The sequence below is a fragment of the Chiloscyllium plagiosum genome, unplaced genomic scaffold, assembly GCF_037043375.1.
Source record: "Chiloscyllium plagiosum isolate Xiang-an unplaced genomic scaffold, Cpla_swu_hap1 HiC_scaffold_16, whole genome shotgun sequence".
NCBI classification, from domain to species: domain Eukaryota; kingdom Metazoa; phylum Chordata; class Chondrichthyes; order Orectolobiformes; family Hemiscylliidae; genus Chiloscyllium; species Chiloscyllium plagiosum.
Genome location: NW_028270154.1, coordinates 37,671,022 through 37,695,028, shown reverse-complemented (window position 1 = coordinate 37,695,028; position 24,007 = coordinate 37,671,022). Strand labels below are relative to the sequence as shown.

Sequence of the window (24,007 nt, the reverse complement as noted above, 5' to 3'; positions counted from 1 at the left end):
CTTGGAAGGTCAGAACGTCCTTATTATTTTATTTAAACTGGGTTAAATACAATAAATAACTTTATTTTTCTTTTCAGGAAACCTGCCTGTATGTGATTTTTACCATCACAAGATGTAAACAGTTAAACAATCCATGAATTAGCAAGTATATACTCCTTTTTAAAAAGAGACTGTTCTGGTCACATAAGTTGGAAATAGAAGAGAGCCATTCTACCTCTACCCTGCCTCAAATCATTGTAACATGAATATAAAGGTAAGTTGGAAATTTGGTTGAGTTGACAGAAAATTGACTGTAGTAGTGAACAGTTGTTTTTCAGACTGAAGGAATGCAAGGGTCGGTACTAGAATTAATATTTCTTGATGATATTAATTACCTAAACTTGGGTGTGCAAGATACAATTTCAGAATTTGCAGATAATTTTATAAATTGGGAAATATTGTGACTTGTGAGGAGGAGTGACAGACTCCAAGAGAACAGTGATGGAATTGCAAGAAGGTGAGATTTAATGTCGAGAATTGTGAAATGATACATTTTAGTGGAAATAACAATACAAAATACAGGAGTGTAGGAGCAAAGAAACATGACATTTATTTGTGTTGAAATGTGCCTTTAAGAGAGATTTGTTCTGTTTCAAATGAAGAGAGGTATTGTAAACATGGTGCTAAGATGTCTACTCCATGGAAAGCAGAGAGTTTTTTAAAATAGAAATTAGGAAAAAAGAAGAGTTAGTGGAGTCAAGCTCCCACAGACCTAAGGTTTTACTTTCAGTTATTGAAGTTGGGGTTTTGGGAATTGGAGCTGCTAGACACAGCTCTCTCTGTGCTGCTACAAAAAGTTTGAGTTCTCTCTCTGTTGCCAGTTTCAGCCTTTTGGTTTTTTTCTTTGTCCTGGACTAGAGGAGATTGCAAGTGAGGATAATCTATTTTTTCTGATTCGGAGATGCCGGTGTTGGACTGGGGTGTACAAAGATAAAAATCACACAACACCAGGTTATAGTCCAACAGGTTTAATTGGAAGCACATAGGAATCACCTGATGAAGGAGCGTCGCTCCGAAAGCTAGTGCTTCCAATTAAACCTGTTGGACTATAACCTGGTGTTGTGTTATTTTTAATGATTTTTTCTGGGTTGTGCTTTTAAGATGCTGCTATATTGAAACAGTTCATGAGTAGTAGGTAAATCATGTATTATTTTGATAGAATTAAAGTTGTGCCAATTCTTTTCTTTTGTTTGTGTTTTAACTGTGGTTTAAGAATAAAGTGGGTTTTGATAAAGCCAAGTAGTTTCACCAATCGAATCACGTCTGCAATGCAACATCTTCGCCTAGATCCTAACTTCTATCTAATTTAAAGGTAATTATATCTCCTTGATATATTTTGAGGGTATTTGATCTGGTGCATTACAACATAATAGGTTGAGAGTGTAATTAAAAAGGCACACATTATTCTGAACTTTATAACTAGCACCATAGATATAAAAGCAAGGAAGTAATGGTGAACATTGGACACAATATCTCTGCTGAGGCAGAATCAAGCTGGGCACTGCACTTGGAGGAGGTGAAGGCTTTAGGGAGGGTGCAGAAAAGATTTACAAGACAGTTCAAGGCTGAGGGATGTCAGTTAAATAGATTGGAAAAGTTGGAAGTCTTCTCGTTGGAAAAAGGAGAAAATCAAGAGGAGATTTGACAGATGTGTTCAAACTCATGAAGGGACTGGACTGGGGAGGTTGAGAAACACTGTTCATATTGATAGAGAACACTTATTTAAAGTGAAAAAAAAAAGAACTAAAAGTGATAATGGAAAACACGCAAGGAATGGTTAGGATATGAACTGCACCACCTAACATCATAGTAGAGGCAATTGTGGCTTTCAAAACGTAACACAATAAGCACTGGAAGAAACTAAAGTGCTGTTTGCTCTTACAGAAAGACCTGGAACAGATACGATGGGTTGAATAACATCCTTCTGTGCTAAAAGCCACAGCTGTGACATTCTCAACTTTAGCACCAAATCTCACACTTCACAGGAGCTCGGTGAAGTAAAAGGCAGGTTAATGCCAATTTCAGGCTGCTCTGACAGCACTGCACTACAGAGATCCCCAGCTCAAACATTCCTCCTTCTCTGCAAGAACCCCTGAAAACCCCAAACTGCTGCAACACATTTACAGTTATGTGACAGCACTGGTGAAAAATGAACATATTGTCTACATGCAATGCAGTCTTATCATGTTTTATACTGCCAATAATTTATACTGGCAATAGTTTACACTAGCAGTTTACATTAGCAGTGCATTACCCTGACAGTATATTACTTTTCATAAGTGGCATTTTAAATTGTGAATATCTTGTATTGTTAATACTTTTGTCTGGAATTTCACAGTAACAATACTTGATGCTGATTGTACGAGCTCTTTGCATCTCACTGACAATACTGAACGCTCGCACAATTATTTTGTATGAAAATTACAGCATTTTTAACTGTTTAAGTTACACATTTGGGGAAAAGAGTTGAAAACTCAATTTACTACTTCTAGCACATTTAGAAGACAAAAGCAATTTTGAATTCTCCGTCAGACATGAAACCAGGTTCAGTTAGTTTACATAAATTCTTCATTAACTTTTCAAACAAGTAGAAAACAGAACAGATCGAAAGGCATAAGTAAAAAACGTTTGCCAGAATTATTTATCACAAAATTATGTTAATGCTCGTTAACATTTCAAACTATCAGCTATACATCGAGGGTGTGCACAGTTGGCAAAATAAAATGATGGAATTAAGATATCAGAGCAAAGTGACAAAGTCACAACGATTACAAGTTTGATCAAAGTGCATGCATTTCACTGAAGTTTTATTACAAGTAACTACAATACCTATTTCTTTTGTAACATGACCTTTCAATGTTTCACGTTATGCTCCCAGTAGTAGTTATTTTATAGTACAAATATGTCACCTTAAAATTGCATGATTTGGCCTCTGTATTCTAACAAATAACTCCATATATTTTATAAAATGCTCTTATTCATTTCCGTTTTCTCTAGTAATTGGAATTTCTAATGTTCAAACTAAGAGTTTATACAGAATAAAAAGTGCAATTAAATATTTCACAATACCATAGTAAAATTTCTCAAATAAATTAGTTTTTGCAATGTTAGTAGCTTAAAATTTATACTTGAAAGCTTTGATTTTTCTTAGGCGAGGATTTAGTATTCTTGCCCAGAGCTGGAAATACGTGAACTGCATTCAGATTAGTTCAAAATTCAACTTTATTTATTCATAAGACTTGGGTGTTGCGGGCTGGGTCAGCATTTATTGTCTCTCCTTAGTTACCCTCATGAAGGAGGCAGTGAGCTTCATCACAAGCTGGAAGTAAATGCACTATGCTGTTAGAAGGGAGTTCTGTGATTTTAATCCAGCAACACTGAAGGAACAGCAATCTATGTTCAAGTCAGGCTGGGGAATAACTTGGAAGGGATGTTGCAGATAGTGCTGGTCTAATGCATCTGCTCCATTGTCCTTCCAGATGGCAAGATATAAGTGGCCATGGGTTTGGAAGGTGCTGCTTAAGGAGCCTTGGTGAATTTCTGCAGTTCATCTTGTAGATGGTACACACTGCTACAAATGACTGTTGGTGGTGGAAGGAGTGCATGCAGTGCCAATGAAGTAAGCTGCTTTGCCCTGATGATGCTAGGCTTCTTGAAGGTTGTTGGAGCTGCACTTACCTAGGGAAACGGGGAATATTCATTCACACTCCAGGCGTGTGCCTTATAGAGGGTGGAAAAACCCTGAGATGAGTTACTCTCTGCAGTAGTCCTACTGTCCGATCTGCACATATAGCCACTGTCGTGAGTCCGGTTCAGTTTCTGGTCAACAGTAACCCCAGAACAAAACCAATGCATTATTTTTTGCAAATTATGATTTATAAATGGAGATGAACCAAAGATGATAGCAAGGCTGAAATTGTAGGTTTTGGCTGAGGCTGAGGCCTTTGTAATTTAAAAACCAGACACAGATTTGAGATGATCAAGGCAACTGAAAAACCTTGTTCACCCACTGGAGGCAGCTGAAGGCCTTTACTGTCACATCTCAGGGCTTGCTACAACTTTTACTTGGCAGCCCAAGGAAATGGTGATAAGGGAGGCATATATGCTGGGAATTTCCTAAAATCTTAGGCACCAGTTGCCAATTGTGTAAAGTTCACAAATAAGGAGTGTCCAATGATTATTAAGCGGAAAATGGGAAATTTCAATCAAAAAATGTGCAAGGAAAAGGAAAATAGCTTTTTTATATGCCTTTTTCTTGACCAAAGTTTTGTCATCTGTAGAAATTTATACCCTGAGTCATTCCTTTCAGTCTGATGAATGTCCAATGTTTCCACAAGCTGTTGTAACCTTTCCGTTTTTGCTGGGAATGTGTTCCAACGAATTCTTCCCAAGGAAGGACATTTTCATTCTTAGAGCTCATCTAATAAAGATTGAGCTTATTGGGATATATTCGCTTCGTTTTGTGACTAATTCTACTCAGGAGCATTATTAGTCAATTTATTTATACCTTTCAAAACTTTCTTATCCTGTATCATAGCCATTCACATTAAGAGAATCTGTATAAACAAAGTGGTGTTAAAATAATACTTCATTCCTGACAGACTACACATGTTTCAGCAAAAGCAGAACTTTGATTTATCTATTTATTTTGATTAATTTAACAGCAGTTTCCTGATCTCCAAGATTTGACGTGGATTCTGCAGTGTATTTTGATTTGACAAGTTCATTCACGTATATTGGACTATGATTTCAATTCCCAAAAATGTCATTCTGGATTCGAAATTATTTGCACCACAGAATTATAGAACTTTCCAGCGTAGAAGTAAACTTGTCAGCCATCATGTCTCTTTGACTCTGTATTCCATTAATGCTACAGCCCTATTCCTTCCCTTCCTTCATCCTGTGCCTTCCACTGCTTCAAGTTTTTACCCTCTCCTTTTAAAAAAAGCAACGTTTTCCACCTTAGTTATAAGCTCTAGCTATTCTCTATAAAATTAACATCCCAACCCGCTCTCAATTGATTCCTCAGCACTGATCCTAACTATTCTAATATTACTTGCCAATTTCATTTATCAAAGACCTTCATAATTTTGGACAGCTTTATTAAATTATATCTCTGCTGTAATGAAAGTAGTCCTAAATTCTTAGCTGTCTGTCATAATCATAGCTCCTTTGTACAGTACCACATTGCCCAAAGGGAAAAATACAGTTTTAAAAACCGTAATACTTGGAAATGAATATACTAGTTGCACAGGAGTATACAAAACAACTCTGATCAATATGCGTCATCTGCAAGTTTTACTGTAGGTTTTCTTCTGGGTGACATATTGATTCTGAGGAACTAGTTAACACCCTTTCAATATTGGGGTTCCCAGAATTGCAGACAGTGGGCAGAATTGTTTGAGTCTGCAGGGGTCTCTTGAGCAGATGGAGAGCTAGCTCAAGACCTGTGCTGCCTGTTCCAGGGAAGGCCTCCTGAATCACACACCAAACAGATATCAGCAAGGCCACCACTGGACCTTCACCTAGGATCGAGACCCCATAGACAGAAGTCACTAGCACTCCCCTCCAACCTCGCCCATATGTAGCTCCTGCAAGAGGCTGGTCTTAAAATCAATAATGCTAAAGAGAAGGACCATTCCTAGCACAGTGGTGACACATTTTCCACTAAGGGCTTTTCCACTCATTTAATTCTGTTGGAGGTGGGAGTGAGGTATCCTTTGGGTACACCACTATTTCACCAAAAGAAAAATGCCTCAAGCTCATTCTGTGTGGGAGAAGAAGTGTAACCAGTATTTGTACTTTTGGCTTAAATATTGCTCTAGGTAAATGTATCAATATTCTCTACACCTCGCACATTGTTATATGCATGTATCTGCATATCTAGCACACTTAAACCTGTGAAAATGTCCCAGTTCAAAAAAAGTCACAAATTCATGAACAGATTTTGTCAATGCTGTAAAAGGTGAGGAATGGACAGCGGGGGGGGAGGGGGGTGGGGGGGAATGTGGAGAAAGCAGTGTTAAAAATTAAGTGAATTACTACACAGATTGATATCAAACACCCTCCCACCTTTACTGATAGCGAGGTTAATTCACCTTTACTTAAAGTCTTGTTTCCACCTTGGCTGAAAATTTCCCAGCTTCTAAGAGGACAGACATTCTGCATCAAGCTGGAGACAAGGTCCCTCAATCTGCACTAATTTGAATCATAGAATCCCTACAGTGTGGAAACAGGCCCTTCCGCCCAACAAGTCCACTCCATCTCTCCAAAGAATAACCCACCCAAACCCATTCCCCTACCATATTATCCTATGTTTACCCCTGACCAATGCACCTAACCTGCATATCCCTGAACACTGTGGGCAACTTAGCATGGCCAGTTCACCTAAACTTCACATCTTTGGACTGTCAGAGGAAACCAGAGCATCCAGAGGAAACCCACACAGATATGGGAAGAATGTGCAAACTCCACAGTCATCTGAGCCTGGAATTGAACCCGGGTCCCTGGCGCTGTGAGGAGCAGTGTTAACCACTGAGCCCACGTGTTGTCTTTGTGCAGGGTTAAGGGCATGTACATGAGGTACAAAGTCAATCCTTTACCCCTGTCTCTGAAACCCAACCTTACAAGACCCTTTCAACAGCAATGTCCCCCGGTCATTCCTTAATCCTGTGGCTCTCAGGGTTTGTTGCACCAGCGATCACCAGAGCCTCGTCAGCGGCATTATTGAATGCTGGAGCCACTGGCCATTATTTACGGCAGTGGTCAGCAGGGAGGAAGTTGTATCCTGGGGACCTCACTTGGCCAGAAAGCCATCTGCTATCCTGTTAAGTGTCTGATGGGCAGAAGATTTAGTGGGGTCTTCTTGTGAAGAGGCAGCACAGCTGTCTTGCCACTTTCTTCAGGCAGTGTCAAGGATACCCACTGAACTTGAATGATTCCTGTGTCACACGGTTTCATCTGATTGGTTAAACATTATAGTTGGTAAAATAAAATTACAACTGACATGACATGGAATCTACCAGAGAGAGAGAGAAAAAAAAGTGAGAATGAAATCGTCCAGGCTCTGCTGAACTCAGGATGTTCTAGTTCATAGCAATTTACAGCAATTAGACTTTATCTTTTGAAAGCACAGACAAGATTAAATAAAAGAGGAAAACTAGAGACAAACAGGAGACAATAATCTGTAGCAAGGAAACAGATGAGGCTGTAATAATTGAAACAAAACCGTATAGACAAGGACATAACTAACATAAAAGATAATCAGATACCTAATTTGAAAGGATAAAGTAGATAGAAGATAGGGTGGGGTAGCTACACTAATTAGAGATAACATAATGACAGTAGCAAAAGAAAATCATAGAATCCAGATGAATGGAAATGATAGGAAGGGATTATCCACACAACTAGGGACACACTCTAGGCTATGAAACAGTGGAAATGAGGCAAAGTCAGAAATATGAATGCTAATTTGTGAAATTAAATGGCAAACTGCTCAATTCAAGGGAATTAATTGAACAAATGCTGGTCTTGCCAGGGATGCCTGCATCCCAGACAAGGATATAGAAATGCGCAAATGACATGGAATATCATTCATTCAAGATTTTAATAGCCAAATAAAAACTGGTGAAATGAGTAATGAAAGATGCACAAGGTAAGCAGGACTCTTTTTCCACGTAGTATAGAAATGGCTCAACACAGGAAGAACTTCTGAATCTCAATGTCAAATAAACCAGTGAAAGAAATAAAAAGGGAGAATCTAGTCAATAGTGATCACATTCTCTCCCTAATAACACTACAGCTTATAGCCAAGTTATCAATCATTTACAATGTACCAGCTCTAACATTTCTAATTAACTATGTTTAAGACAGGCTTCAATGTTAGTTTATTTTTTAAATTTTAATTTAACCTATTTTTCTAATCAGTGTTGAGAGTGTGGTGCTGGAAAAGCACAGCAGGTCAGGCAGCATCTGATAGGCAGGAGAATCAACGGGATTCCTGATGAAGGGCTTATGCCTGAAATGTCAATTCTCCTGCTCTTCAGATGCTGCCTGACCTGCTGTGCTTTTCCAGCACCACACTCTAGGCACTGATCTCCAGCATCTGCAGTCCTCTATTTTTCTAATCAACCTATTCAGAGAAAGGTTATTACACATTCTGGAGCAGGTGGTACCCAGCCTCCTGGTCCAGAGGCTTCTATGGTAAATCCATGAATTTATGATAATCTGCAGCTGTACCTTAGAATCCTGAGCCAAATAAAAAAATCCACATATAATGCTATCAGTGATGCTTTGCACATAATTTCTTCTTCATTCAGCTCTTTCCCGAATAGTGTTATGAAATTTGATACAATTGATAAGCAAAACAGATGATACCTTTCAGGCAGCCCTTTTTGCATTTTTCCCATTTGTTAGAAATACAAGCTCCACCTACCTTTAACTGGTTTTGCAAGTAGGTCTGGGCATCAATGCAGAAGGCTCACTTAAATATTGAACGGATTCCTGCTCTACTTTGTGCCATCATCACCTAAAATACGCATCTGCTCAATTTAATAGTAGCTTACACATGTGTAAATTAGGTCATCCAACTGCAAAATGTATGGAAGCAACATTGATTTTCCACCTTCTCTCTGTTTTCACCCACATTTCAAACACTTGTATCCAGGTATTTAATTTTGGAATGCACTATTTTTGATGTAAAATTGCTGAAGAAAACATTAATCCATAAGATAGGTTTTTATACCAACAACGAATTAATGTTTCTATAAGCTATAGAGACAAAGCTTGTCACATTCACACCTGGCAGCTTTGCTATATCAAACACTACGACAGGGGGAAATATGAGAACTTATGCTCCAGCAAAGCTCACAGGAGTTCAGTATTCCAAACATCGTGAACTTAAACAACCACAGCCACCAGGGAGTAAAGATATTTGCTAAATGAGAAATGTTCTGACTCAATGTACATATAGCTGTGGTTATTATCATTGGTTTCTCCATACAGAGCAGTTTTCCTCTGCATGATTTAAGACATCTTGTCCTCTTGGCCACTTTGGTTTTCTCTAACAGGAGTTCATTCCTGTGGGATGTACAGAATCTCCATTTCTAGTCAACATCTCCATTGTTTTCAGTTGTGCACTTTGTCTTGGTGCAATAGTCTGTGTGCTGCAGATGTGCTATTAATATTAATTTTACTAAATGATGCTTGTGATATATTTTGGGGAGAAACCAAAAAGAGATTTTTCTCATTTATCTTGAGAAGTTGGTTATCCTTAAAATTATATGACATGTCAATGACATAACCTCAAGGTATTAATTGGGTGGCTACCAAGACATAGTAATGAATCTGTTTTAGAAACTGTCGGACATGACAGTTATCCCAATTGGAAATGTCATGATGTTGGATGCATACATCAACCTTTGAAAAAGACAATAAAGTAGCTAAATGTCAAAGATTTCAAGGTAGAACAAATGAGATTCCCACATATCCAATTTGATATTTAACCTTCAAATCAACATTAAATCTGGTCATTACCATTCTGTGTGTTGGACTTGCCTTCCTGCATTTTTGAAATTATTAGTCCATGGGATGTGGGAATCACTGATCAGGTCAGTATTTACTGCCCATCTCTGGCTGCCCAGAGTTATCCATTAAGAGTCAGCCATTTTGCAGTGGGTCTGGAGTCATATGTAGGCCATACCAGGTACAGATGGCAGATTTCTTCCTTCCCTGAAGGATATTAGTAAACTAGATGAAAATTTACAGTTGTTACACAATTGTCATTAGGCCAGCTTTTTAAAAAGTTACATTTTTTATTGAGTTCAAATTTCACCTTCTGTCAATTTTGAGATTCAATCTCATAACCCCAGAATATTAAGTTGGGGTTTTGGATGACCGGACCATTAATATTGCCACTACATCATAGCCTCCCCCTACTAGATATTAGACAATAACTTCATAAAATGGACTAAAAGTAGAATTTTAGAAATCTGATGGTTATGACAAGATTTGTGGCAGAATCAGACAAGAGGCCTTGCAAGCCATAACTTGATACTGACAGTATCTTGCGCCATCTTTTATGCTTTGGTGAGATAAGTTTTGCACTCTAGCAAGTTGCCAAATATAAGACATTATTGCTTGTTAAACTGCTTGCTACTTCAAGTGAGTATTGTTTTCTTTTAATGTTTTCTCACATAATTGGGTCTTGCAGTCCCCAACCTCAAATGTTAAGTCCAAGTTACTTCATGACTATTGAGCTTCCTACCCTGCCACATATGCCAAATGAATTAGACTTCAATAAATCTCAGCATGGAATTGAGAGCAGGTACCTGGTGACTTCAACTCATAGCTTGCTTCAAAGGATCTCTATATTGCTTATGACCAGAAAAGCATCCTCACAGGAACAGAATGGCACCTGCCTAATACCTTTGTAGGTGACCATAGATACAGACTCACATTACAGGGTATACTAGCAACTAGCATTGGAAGGCTGCTATTAGGATACTTGTACTCATGGGTGGGCACTGAGCTCTCAGGTTGGAAATGGCTGTATTTTGGTGTTACTCAGTTGTTCTGTTAGTACTTGCTTACATCAGAGCCTACCTGCATGCTCACAGCATATGTACTTTTCCTTGTGCCCTTTAGTGCAGTCACATAATCAGGCAGCTTGCCTTGCTGTTCAGCAGTCCTCAAGCCAGGGGTCATACAAGTTGCATTGTGCTACACCAATCTCACGCTTGATCCATGTAACGGCAGCATATGCATGTGCAGCAATCAATAACATTTTGAAACTTTTAGCAGAGTGGTCCACAGTGATGTCCATGGAGGTACCTCTCAATCAGAGGGTCCAAACACTGGAAGTCAAGGACAGCCTCCCACATCAGTCCAAGTGATTGACCATAGTCACGCTATCATTGAAAGGGTCTGTGTTTTTACAGTTTGGGGAGTGGGACACAGGCTGTCCTGTGGCTCCATAAGTGGGCTGTTCAAGAGAGTAGGGAGGGGTGGGATAGCAGTCTGAGATAAGTATCCACCACTTCGGGGGCTGGGTACTTCTCATCTGTGGCTATTTGGTTACATCATTGAAAGGAGTGGAACTCAATCAGTCCATGGAACTAACCAGAGAAAGATTTGGGATGTACAAGAGGAGTCTGTTGCCATGGGATGAAGACTCTAAGAATTTGTGCTTCAGAATTGCCAGCATGGCAGGGTGATGAGGGGGATAACTATTGTGAAGGAACAACAGTGTTTGCCAGGGGTGATACAATAAACCCTCAATGGGAAGATAGTCACAGATGACGGTGGCTCATCCACAGCCGGGAGAACCCTGACTTCAAGTATGGGACAGTGCACATTTGTACCTGGCACGGTCAACTCATACAGTGGGCTGGGGGTGAATGGTGGGCTAACGCAGAAGCTGGATGTGGACCTGCGGACTGCAATGGAAGGAGCTACCAAGAAAAGGATTCAGATGTTTGAGGTATCACCAACATTTAGAGGCAGAGACTGGAATCCACTGGCAAAAGAACACTCATTGTCACTGTCCATCATGCTGGAAAGTGCACAATGAGAAATAAAATGACCAAACTACAGTGACCAAGATAAGTGACTCACTCTTTGAGGTTGGAGACTGCAAGACCCAATTATGTGAGAAAACATTAAAAGAAAACAATACTCACAGATCCTTACACAGGCCTATCACTGTGCCGATCCCTGGTCATGTTTAAGTATCAGCTCCATGTATCTCCCTGCCCTAGACATCACAAACAGGCTCATTCTGACTGACATTTTTGGACGCAGGCCAGAGGAAGAATAGGGATGCTGTAGGATGAGGAGCAATGCTGTCAGCAGGATTTATTGCCCTGTTTAAGTCTTGTTTCTCTTGCTTCCATAAGCTGCAGCAGTTTCTCAACACAAATATTGATCAATTATACATCCTTAATGGCAATGAAGTTAAGCATTACACTGGCACAGTTGTGGCTATGGCTTTGGTGTGGGGCGGGGCGGAGTGGGAAAAGGGGGCAAACAACCAGATATAAAGCCAACACAGTGTCAGTTATAGAAAAGTGCCAACTGGCATGTACTGCATTGTCACCTGTGCCACAAAAGTGCTTTCAATAAGTTCCCTTTCCTATCCTTCCCATTACACTTTGATGTCTTCTCTGGTTCCATAGTTGGTGCGGAGGGTCACTGCTCAGCAGTGGACCCTGTTGATCCTGGAGATTTGGACAAACAACCCCAGGGGTGGCACAGACATGCAGAGGGTCTTCTTGCCGAGTGAAGGATCAGTGGAGCATGCAGAGTGGAATTTCTCTTTCTCCTTGTGAGGGATGAGCACTTGTAGTGCTCATCTACCATTCCCATGTTTCTGTTACTGTGCCTTTGTACAGAGGGCCAATGGATAGAGCACTAGAGTGTGGGTATGTGGTCTTTTCCAGTAGACCCTCAGGGTGCCAGACTTGGATGTCCATGGCAGCCACCAACCTGTCCATGGAGGCAGCGAGATGGTTACATTCCACACTGCACTGCCACACTTCTGGGCAATGAGGGCCATTCATTCCACGTACCTGTCTGCCACTCCTCTCCATCTCACTGCATGTGGACCAAGTTAAACACTATGGTGTTGCTAATCCTCCGTCTGTCGCTAAGCAGGTACCTGGTCTCTGCTCACAAGGTGGGCAAAAGTTGGTGAAGTATTCCAAAGGAGTGAGTTGGCAGTGCAGAGGTCATGCATGGTTAGTGGTATGGGAGGTATTGGTTGGAGAGATTGAATGAGCAAAGATGTTGCAGGCAATAGTGAGAGTCCTCAGCAAGTATGTTCAGTAGCAAAGATCCAGTGAGTGGAAGAAACCAGTGAGGAGTGTGTGACACTTACCCCTTGCACAACTGCAGCAGTCTTTGAACTTGCACTGTGGGTATAGCACTGACCAGGGTGGTGATCTCAGACTAGGCTGCCAGGTTCTGGTGGTCTTCTCTGTTTGTCCTCTGGGAAGAGGCCTCCTGTCCTTTGCAACACCTCCTTGACCAGAACTTCCAGGCGCCTATTGGAGAATTATGGTGCTATCTCCCACTTATCAGAAAATTAGATTACCTACAGTGTGGAAACAGGCCCTTCGGCCCAACAAGTCAACACCGACCCTCCAAAGAGCAATCCATGCAGACCCATTACCCTTGACTAATCCACCTAACATTACAGGCAATTTAGTGTGGCCAATTCACCTAACCTGCACATCTTTGGACTGTGGGAGGAAACCAGAGCACCCAGAGGAAACTCACGCAGACACAGGGAGAATGTGCAAGCTCCACACAGACAGTTGCCCGAGGCAGTAATTAAACCCGGGTCCCTGGCGGTGTGAGGCAGCAGTGCTAACCACTGAGCCACCGTGCTGCCCCAAAAATTTCCACAAACAGGGTAGCTTTGGAATGACAGTGCTCGTCTGGGTGTCTTTTAAAGATGGTGAGACACAAGGAATGCAGATCTTTTGGTGGATATCTGCTGAGTTGTGATTTGTTCCGGGAATGTGTATGGCAAGATGGAAATAGAACTGATGTGATGAATGCCATGGGGTGGGCCAGGTAGTTAATTTGTTTGGTAAGATATAGCAAGAAATCTCACGAGGCTTCACAGTGAGAAACACTCCAAACATTTTGAGGCAACTCACACCTAACCAAGATTTAGCCCAACATTTCAAAAGGACATTGTGATACTGCAAATTTCAGAACATTAATAACTTTTCAGAGATTGAAAGAATCAGCAATAACTTTTTCTGGAATAAATCGCTTCCTGACTTGAAAGGGACAAGGAGAAACAGTTATAAAAGGAATTAAAAGCAACATGCTAATTAACCATCCCTGGGAAGGAGTCAAAGCAACCTAAACAAGCTGCTTCCTAGGAGACGAAGAGATAATTTACTGCCTAATAACAATTATCAATTAAATTTGCCAGCATATGGAATGTTCTGAGGTTAATGGTAGGACAGTCGGTCTTTTGAACAGACAGTTAACATTTAATGTGACAAGGAACAGATGAGCTACTCCTGATAAAGGCGGCAAACTGCAGCCAGAAGTGTAACCAGTATTATGGATGAAGGATCTAAAGGATCATTAATAATGTCACTTCAAAAACTTCACATAACAGAAATCCTACAAGAATTCAACTTCAGGATTCATCAGTAGTAGCACTTCAAAGGACCGCCCTGCATAAGGATCAAATCCTGAACAGAGACAGATGCTTTTAGTTGGAATTGTAGCTAAATTCCATTATTAATCGGATAATAGCTCGGTTGAGTTGTGCGGCTTAATTTGCGGACTTGAGGGGTCATTTTCTGGTTGCTACATGCAATAAAATGAATCAATTGTTTCAGTGTTTGATTGTCTGTGAGATTTCTGAATAAGTTTTAAATCACACTACACCAAGTTATTAGTCCAACAGGTTTATTTGGAAGTACTAGCTTTTGGAGTGCTGCTCCTTCATGTTGAAGGAGCAGTGCTCTGAAAGCTAGTGCTTCCAAATAAACCTGTAGGACTATAACCTGGTGTAGTGTGATTTTTAACATTGTCCACCCCTGTCCAACACTGGCTCCTCTACATCATTCTTAATAAGTGACTGAATTAAAAGTAGTTTGTGGTAATTTACACAAAACTTCCTTGACTATAGAGTTGTTTCAAATATTAGTGATGTTAAACACTATGTAATGACAACATTTTTTACCCTGGTATAGAAATGATGGGCCAAATTGTTTGCTGTGCTATTCCATATACTGTATAATATAGAACTAGTCATTCTACCAAAACGTGTGTTTCATTAACAGAAATTCACTATAACACAATTGACAAATTGGGGACACTGTTTCTAAAGCGCACTTTTAGAACGTGTGTTGTCTGTAACGCAATTACATTGTCAACACTATAGGCGCTGTTTCAAAAACACTATTTTTCTATAATATGGGGTTGCACAAGAACACGACCACTGTTACAGAAGAACTACCTGTGCTTGTGGTGAAGATGTCTGTGCAACTACAAGTACTATGTGACTATACCATGAAGTACGTGAAACTTTCAAAGGTGTTAGATAGCGACCATAGAACTTACTAAGGCTTACCAACCTGAATTATCAGTTAAACTTAATTTGAATTCCTTTTGCTCAATCATAAAATCTTAGTCTTCATTAGCAAAGTGATGCTTAGCAAAACTGTTGTGGAAGGTTAGGAAGACTAAACAATAGCAAGCTATTAATCTCTAAAAAACTGTCAAGCTCTTGGAAATAGAGTGTAATTATAAACAGCTGATGTCAAATAATTACACCATTTCATTCTAAGATTTTATACATTCTGTTGTAGTGGTTTGACAAGGTTAGAACAGAAGAGTAACCTTGCATTTACATATCAAAGAAGAGAAACCACCACATCCTATTATAAAAAATGAAAGTTTTAATCTAAGATTGTTCACTGTATCTCATTTCCATGACACTGGACTCCTTTGGCTATAAATTCTGTGAGCATGATCTTAACCTCCACAACTACCTGATGAAGGAGCGACGCTCTGAAAGCTTACACTTCCAAATAAACCTGTTGGACTATAACCTGGTGTTGAGAGATTTTTAACTTGGGTCTTCAATTACACTTTTCTGCCATATCTATAACTGTGCTGCTTTATATCAGGCAGGATATCAAAATTCAATCACCAACTCTGAAACACCATGGGCAGAAGTTAGTGGTTGTCTCAAGAACCAATTCACCAGCTGAACAACCACTGGGCAATCATTCCTGAAGGACTTATGTCCGAAACATCGATTTTCCTGCTCTTCGGATGCTGCCTGACCTGCTGTGGTTTTCCAGCACCACACTTCCAATTTGTTTTGATATTCAACATTATTAACTGCAGTAGAACTGAATACTAGGGTGACAAAATTGGGCAGATGCCGGAAATCTGAAATAGATACAGAAAATGCTGGACAAACTCAGCAAGTCTGGCAGCACTTGTGAAGGGAGAAATACAGTGAACATTTTGAGTCTGGTCTGACTCTTCATCAGAAGAGGAAGGAAATGTAAAACTATGGTTTTTTTTACAAGTGATAGAGGGACAGTTGGAACAAATAGTGATTGGCCCAGAGCAAAACACAAAGGCAGTGATAATGCTGGCGAAGGAGTGACAGATTTGTATAATAGGTGGAAATGTTAGCTGTGAAAAAGGAGAAAAGTGTGTCCATTTTGCTGAGATTACTACATGCACCACTGCCATGTCACTTTTCAGGATGCATTCTACCACACATGGACCAGAAATAACTATTTTTGGAGTTAAGTCATACTTTAAAAGCATCATCTAAACATGACCTTAGCAAACATTAATTTGTATAACAGAGATTAAAAAGGAAAAATGCTTGTAATATTTATCATGTAATTAAATGTGAATTAAACTTATAACTGTAATGATGAAGCCACAAATGTCCAACAACTACCACTTACATTAACTCATGGAACTCATCTGCAAACAAGTCTGCAGCCATATCCCAGTCTAAGTGCTGATGACTGGTTTTACAGGACATATAAATACAATAATTGAAACCTTTCAGTCTTTGCTTTCAACAATAAACACTGAAAGAAAGACTTGTATTTATATTTTAATTTTCATGACCTCAGAATGTCAATGAACAACTGTTGTAAACCTATTATAGTGTAGGAAACACAGCTGCCAATTTGCACACAGTAAATTTCCAAGGGTTGCAATGACTTAATGATTAGGTTTAGGGTTAAATACTTTAGGGGAGCTCCCCGTCCTTCAAATGGAAAGACTAAATACATCAGTTTGGTTTATATACTTTAGGTTGCATTATACAAATATTATTAACTGTGATTGCTGATTCCACTGGATTGTTGGAACATTTTCATTTCCCAAATGTCACAGCAACAATTGGCAATAGTCAGACATGCTTAACTGTGATATTTGCCTATTTGGAAGTTTATCACCAATTACAATAAAGTGGTTGCTTCAGACCACTTCCACACAGTCCCCCCGTCGTTTCTAATCTGAAGTTCTTGGTTAACCATTTCAGACACTATCATTATACTTAAAAGTTAACTCCATTTTTATTAAACTATCCCTCACATTAGATGATAGTAGCAAACAGCTTTTCATAATTTTCAGGACCAGACAGATTATGCAGAGTGCATGAAATGAGTCAGTTCACATAAAAGGAAGTGACTCATGCTAATTTGAGATTCATCCGTCCATCTGCGAAATGTTTTATTTAGTGGGCATGTGAGGACTAGATCGGTCTTAGCAATATTGACTTCCATGTTTCAATCATCTATTAAATTTAGCATTTCTCACAAAGAATGGCACTTTGCTGATTTACTGCATAGATGTTTGCGGTCATTTGCTCAGAAAATTAGCCAGTCTGAATTATTAGTTAAAAAAAAAAGAGGAATTTTGAAAGCTAAGAAAAGTAACAGCACATCAGCAAAAGATACTTATAAAGCAGAAAGAGCTGAAAAGACTATCAAATGTTAAGAAAGAGCATCAAAAGATTTTAATTGTCATTCCACCAATATGCACTCAAGGATTTTTGCACTTCAGATCTCATTTTCTTGCGGCAGGATGACTGCACCTTATGGAGAAATTCACTGTCTTCTGGGATCCAGAATAATGTTGTATGCTATAAACACTGTACTTGCCAGCAGACAGGTCCTGAGGGTATACGAAGTGTAAGAAAAAGGTAAAAGTGCTGGGCAGGGAATTTGGTGAGAAAGAACATTGGAAGCAGTGAGCCCAATCTAACAGTGAGCTCCAGTATCTTTGTGGAGCCAGGAAGAGCATTCATGAAAAGGCCACTAATTAGGCTGCTAAAAGGCTGGTCAGTTGGATAATCAGTGTATGGCATGCATTTGTCCCTGAAATTACAACCAGAGTTCCAATAATATCATAAGTCCAGAATTTGCACAGTAAAATGTCTGCCATCTGAAATAAGTGGTGTTCCAAGTACCCATGAAATATCCCCATTACAAACAGCGATAGTCGCAATATTAGTCATGGGCTACAGTTCAATTTTAAACCAGTTACCAATGTACTAAAAATGGTTTCAATTATTTAACAAAAAAATAAGAAAGTCCAACAGAGCAAGAGAACATATGGAGCAATAACTGTCCTTCGTCTGCATTCTCCCACCATCCACCAAAAGCAAAAACAAATTCTAAAAGTGATCTGAACTATTTTCTGAGAAGCTTTGATTAAGTAACTCTAGATTGACTGGCTGTCATGTGCCACAGTGGTTAGCACTGCTGTCTCACAGCATCAGGAACCTAGATTTGATTCCACATTGGGTGACTGTCTGTGTAGAGTGTACATGTTTTCCCCATGTCTGCATGGTGTTCCACCGGCTATTCTGGTTTCATCCCACAGTGGATTAGCCATGCTGAAATTGCCCTGTGGTGTTCAGGAATGTGCAGTCAGTTGGGTTTTAGCCACATTAAATCTGAGGTTACATGAATAAAGTGGTGCCGGGCCTGGATGGAATGCTCTTCAGAGGGTTGGTGCAAACTCAATGGGCCAAATGGCTTCTTTCCACACTGTAGGGATTCTATGACTGATCAATGTCCAATTACAAATAGAGCTCTAGTAGCATGACTGCGCTTTCACATTACACCCAATTGGCATTCGGATCATTCAAGCCAATATAACATGATTCTCACTTGTTTGTTTTGGACAGAGGCCGCGATCACCCATTTCAAAGCCTAACTGAATATTGTGCCACAAAAATCGCTGGCAGGCAATTATTTTTAAATATTCAATTGTAAATCATCCCTTTTCCTAGTAAAAAAGAAGTAGTCACCAGTTGAAAGTCCTTCAAGGTTTGTGCCTAACTGCTAACCAGAGTAATAGTTTCGAATTTTGTGTGGTCAGTGCTGAGTTTAAATCTGAAGGAAGGAAGGGTGTCCTGTGCTATTTTCTTTAGAAAAAAAATTCACAATGTCAATCACTTTAAAAAAATTAAATAATTACAAATGTTAAGTAAATTAGTGATATAGAGAATGCACTGTGAATGTCTCAGAGCTACATTTTAATTGCACGCCCTGGTTAGATTGGTGTACTGGCTATAGTTTCCTTGTGGTGGTTAAAATTTATATGGTTGACATTTTTGATATTTCTGAACTCATTCTTCATGTAATAAATGAAGCAAACCACTTAATGAATCAATTTGCCTGACTTTGCTAGTATTTCTATGATGTGATGGCGTTGTTGTGTCATTCAACTGATTTTTCACATTACAAGTTTTCCCTGCTTTATAAAAGGTTTCACTCTAGGAAACAATAAGACTAATGCAAATCTCAGTCATAGTATAGTTCATGACAGCTGAAATATAAACAGGTTCTAGGACAGAGCTATTATCTAACAAATCCAGAATCCAAGGGGTGGCACCGTGGCTCTGTGGTTGGCACTGCTACTTCACAGCACCAGGGACCTGGGTTCGATTTAAGTCTTAAGCAACTGCCTGTGTGGAATTTGCATGTTCTCCCTATGTCTGCTTGGGTTTCCTCCAGGTGCTCCGGTTTCCTTCCACAGTCCAAAGCTACGCATGTTAGGTGGATTGGCTATGTTAAATTGCCCAGAGTGCCCAGGAATGTGCAGGCTCAGTGGGTTAGCCATGGGAAATGTAGGGTTACAGGGTTGTGGGTGGGTTGCTCTTCAGAGGTTGGTGTGGACTCAATAGGCCAAATGGCCTGTTTCCACACTGTAGGGGTTCTATGAAATCCTCTCACTTTTCTTGATTCTTTAAAACCTAAAAACTGAAGTAGATTTAAGAGTTCCTGGATCATGTAATTTGTACATGTGCACATCAACATTAGAAATAATGCATGAGGAGCTACTTATACAATCACAAAAATAGATTACATTTTGATTATTTGACAAATGGATAAAATCTTGTGTGTTTTCTCATCACACACTCTTCTCCTACTATGGTTAGTAATGACAATGAAGAAAGCTGGAGATCACAGCTGGTCAGGCAGCATCCACAGAAAGGAAGAAAGTGAATGTTGAGTCTAGATAATTCTTCAAAGCTGAAATTCACTTCAGCTCCTTAAGAAGAGAGTCATCTAGACTCGAATTGTTAGCTTGCTTTCTCTCCATGGATGCTGCCTGACCCACTGGGATGTCCAGCTTTTTTTTTGTTTTTAGTACAGATTCCAGCATCTGCAGTAATTTGCTCCTACATAGTTAATAGTGAATTGACCAGTATGCTGGAGTGTCATCATCAGGAAACATTTTTCTCTCTTTAGATCATTTGTTTCTAATGACAATGTCACTACGTGAGTATAAAAAAAATTGCAAAGATTTTCTGTACAGAATTCAAAATAAGCTGATTGAAAAGTCTGCATATTAGTGTGAAGTTGTAAAACATGCTGAAGGACCAGAAACATCTGTCCTTTCATCATGCAAATATTGTGGAACAAACCCACAAGGTTTCCTTTACATCATCTGTATCATATTGATTCAATTTAGCCTTAAACGTTCCACGAAATCAGATCTCATTTTCCTTCTTCAGTGGCCTGCTGATGTGAGTGGCACCATGAGCCTTGTGCTGTCTGGAGCCAGACTTAACTCAAAAAACTTTTGAGTTCCAGTGACAAAGGGCAATTAGTCAAAATTTCACACTGCAAGTCATTTACCACAGCTTCCTGTATTTGTCCCAAAATCACTACACTCTTAGGTGCTAAGATATTACATCCAAAGCATATACAGTGGATATTCATTTCCTGTACAAAAATTCCATTCTGCAACTCTGCATTTTTATTGCAGCTGTGACGATAATGTCCAGACAGATGAGAATGAAACCTTTATTGTGACCTTAGAAGATCATACCTCACTATGCAAAACACAAAGCCCATCATCAAACTTCCTTTATAATTTACCTATACTGATACAGGTCTGATTAGGACCTTCCATTCATAATTTAAAGATAAGACCTGGGAAAATGAGACAAAACATAATATAGTTGATTTTATTTTCAGTTATCAATGTGCATACTTCTTACATGCAATTTCTTCCAAGTATTTAAAATGTATAGCTTTTCATCTTTTTTTGCTGATATGAAAAATTAGATTACTCAAAAATCCATACAGAGAAAAAAACTTTTGACAAAAATATCAAAGCAATGATTCCTGAATTTTAACCAGGTCACTTTAACCACCAACTTGTGATCATAAACCAAAAACATAAAATTGTGCAAAAGATTTTTAACTTTATGCAGGTATTTAGGATCGAATTAAACCTGTGTAAAACTTACGTTGGTTTGCCACAGATTTTCCGATGGTACCACTGCTTGCAGTTGGTAAAGTATTTCTTGTTGGATCCTGCTACTTGTTGCATAGCACATACATTGGGGCTGTGGAAGAACATACATTTTTCTTTTTATAGCAAAGAACAGTAACTAGAGGTTGCCCAAGAAGCAGTAACTGCATAATCCATCTGCTGTATAGCTATTCAATGGAGCCATTGTTTCAAGTCAAGACTAAATTAAAGACTGTCACATCAAATTCAATTTTTACTTATTTTAAAAACTATGTACAAAGCAAGGAAACATTGCCACTACTGTTCTGCAATTTCATTGAGGTTTTAAATTTTTAAACAAAGAACAAGCTTAAACTCCTGACTTTACAATATAGTTTGAATGAGCAAGTCAGATTCATTAGTTCTCTTTGAATCAAGTTTATTAGCTCTCTTACATGCAGTTTAGAATATTTGCATTTACTAATATAGTGCAACGCTGTTGGTCACATTTGTATTAAAATTAGATAAAGATAAGATATACAGTAAGTTCAAAAAAAAGTTTATCAAACTTTCTTTGAGAATTGGCTTACCCTCGCTGTTTGCCTCTGATTCTACTGTGCTGTAATACTTGTTTGTAAGGTAATATAGCACTTGTCAGAGCAATGCAAACTAAAACTAAAGATAAACTAAATACAACTGAATACTTCATGCTGACCAAAGTCTTCAGACTTCTTTCGCCTCCACAATCCAAGCAGTCTCCTGAGATAATAGGCTGATTTTAACAGAGCTACATTTTATAGAGCCCTGAGCTCAAGGGGCGGAGAGGAGCAGTAAACATGCAAAATCTCAGTGGTGTAACCAGTGGGCAGGTCAGGACCCCACCGGCTGGGGGAAGCAGCTCACAGTTCTTTCATCTAAACTTTAAAGAAACCTCTTTCTTTCTTTCTGTTTGCTTTGCTCAGGCAGAATGTTTTCCTAAGTTCTAAACTTTTGAGATTAAAATATGTGAAACAGAAGTTTTAAAGACGATAGCATTACACGTGGAAATGAACGTATAACATAAAAGTTTATGAGAAAAAATGGGGCAGTAAAATTATAGTGCCATCGGGAATAGGAGTAGATCACTCAGCACTTCGAGCATGATCTGCCAGTAAATACATTGAACAAAGAAAGCTTGTAGCTAAGATTAAGAATAATATCAAGATTTATGTCAGGGTCCCCTGTTGTTTCAGCAGGTTTATGTTTTGAACAGTTAGAGCTGTGAACCCAGATTTATTATTTGGTTTGTGCTGAATTAGCTGGTGTGAGCTGGAGAGATGGTGAGGTATGAGATTTAGCATCGTTGCCTGAGGTCACACAGCGAATAATCAACCAGAATTCCTGCTTTTGGATCTTTGTAATTTCCCTAATTATATACAAAATGGTCTGAATTTTAATTGAGAAAAAGAGATGACTCATCGTTCTGTCAGGGGTTAAGTTGTCAGAAATGTGTTTCCCAACCCAAACGTTCTCCATATTGTCCATATCTAGCTTCAACTGTGATAGGGAGATGACCTATCAGATCCATGGAATGGGTTAGGAACTTATGATCAAGATGTTACTAGCTTCATTGTCATTGTACTTTTGAACTTTAAACTGTTGTTGACCAGTTGAGCATTACTAACCTGACAGCTTCCTGAAGTCAACAACTGACAGGTTAAGAAGTTCAGTGCCTAGTCTCTGGATCCAGGTCCATACCTGAAGAATTTTGGGGATTGGAGCATTCACCATCAATCTTTACTCCAAGGTATCTGACCTGCTTAGCCCCAACACAACCAGGCACTGCTTCACCTCCCCTCACCACCAGGTCTGGATCTCATTCTTCCTAATAGGCTACAACCCCCATCGTTAATGGGTCCCACTATTGTTAAAAGGTTTAAGGTTCTCAGCATCAATGATGGATGATAATTACCAGAATAGTGGAAAATGGGCCCAAGTCAGTGCTTCATGTCCTGGTCCTGTATTTAGTTAAAAACAATGTTCATTAAAAGGTAATCACTGTGCCTGCTGCAGTCTGTATCAATACTGTTCCTAAACGTAACTAATTGACAATCACAGACTGTGGTAACAGTTGGTAACAGCAGGTGAAAGAACAGCGCAGGAAACAACAATAAAGCAGAACTTATAAATAAAATAAAACAAACAACTGTGGATGCTGGAGATCTGAAAGCAAAACAGAAATTGCTGGAGAAACACAGCCAGTCTGGCAGCACCTGTGGAGAGAAAATAGAGCTAATGTTTCAAGTCTGTACTAAGGAAGGGTCACTGGACTCGAAACTTTGTAATTATCCATCTTTCTGCAGTCAAGGGAGGATTTGCATTTATCAAAAGTGTACTTAGCCAAGCTGGAAGTTTTTGTTGCAAACGTTTCGTCCCCTGGCTAGGCGACATCATCAGTGCTTGGGAGCCTCCTGCGAAGCGCTTCTGCGTGTGTGGCTACTAAGGATAGCTGGTCGTGTCGTTTCGTGGCTAGTTGATGTTCATGTATGCGGATTGTTAGCTGTCTTCCTGTTTGTCCTATATAGTGTTTTGTGCAGTCCTTGCATGGTATTTTGTACACTACATTAGAAGAAACCATGATATCATTCGACGTGACGGCACTGTTCACTTCGATTGACAAAACCCTAGCCAGAGAAACAATAGCCAACCTACTGGACATACAGAA

At 39.3% G+C, this 24,007-nt stretch overlaps 1 protein-coding gene across 1 annotated transcript in view; it reads right to left on the bottom strand.

Annotated features, from left to right (window-relative positions):
• tgfbi (transforming growth factor, beta-induced) overlaps nt 1–22,101 on the bottom strand; it is a 61,446-nt gene extending 39,345 nt beyond the window's left edge. Inside the window, exons 1-2 of the mRNA XM_043703488.2 lie at nt 21,894–22,101; nt 21,320–21,418 (exon numbers count right to left, since the gene is read on the bottom strand). Of these exons, the coding sequence (XP_043559423.1) occupies nt 21,320–21,418; nt 21,894–22,012 (218 nt within the window). The 5' untranslated portion in view covers nt 22,013–22,101. The remainder of the gene's footprint in view (nt 1–21,319; nt 21,419–21,893) is intronic.
• Between the last annotated feature and the right edge of the window lie 1,906 nt (nt 22,102–24,007).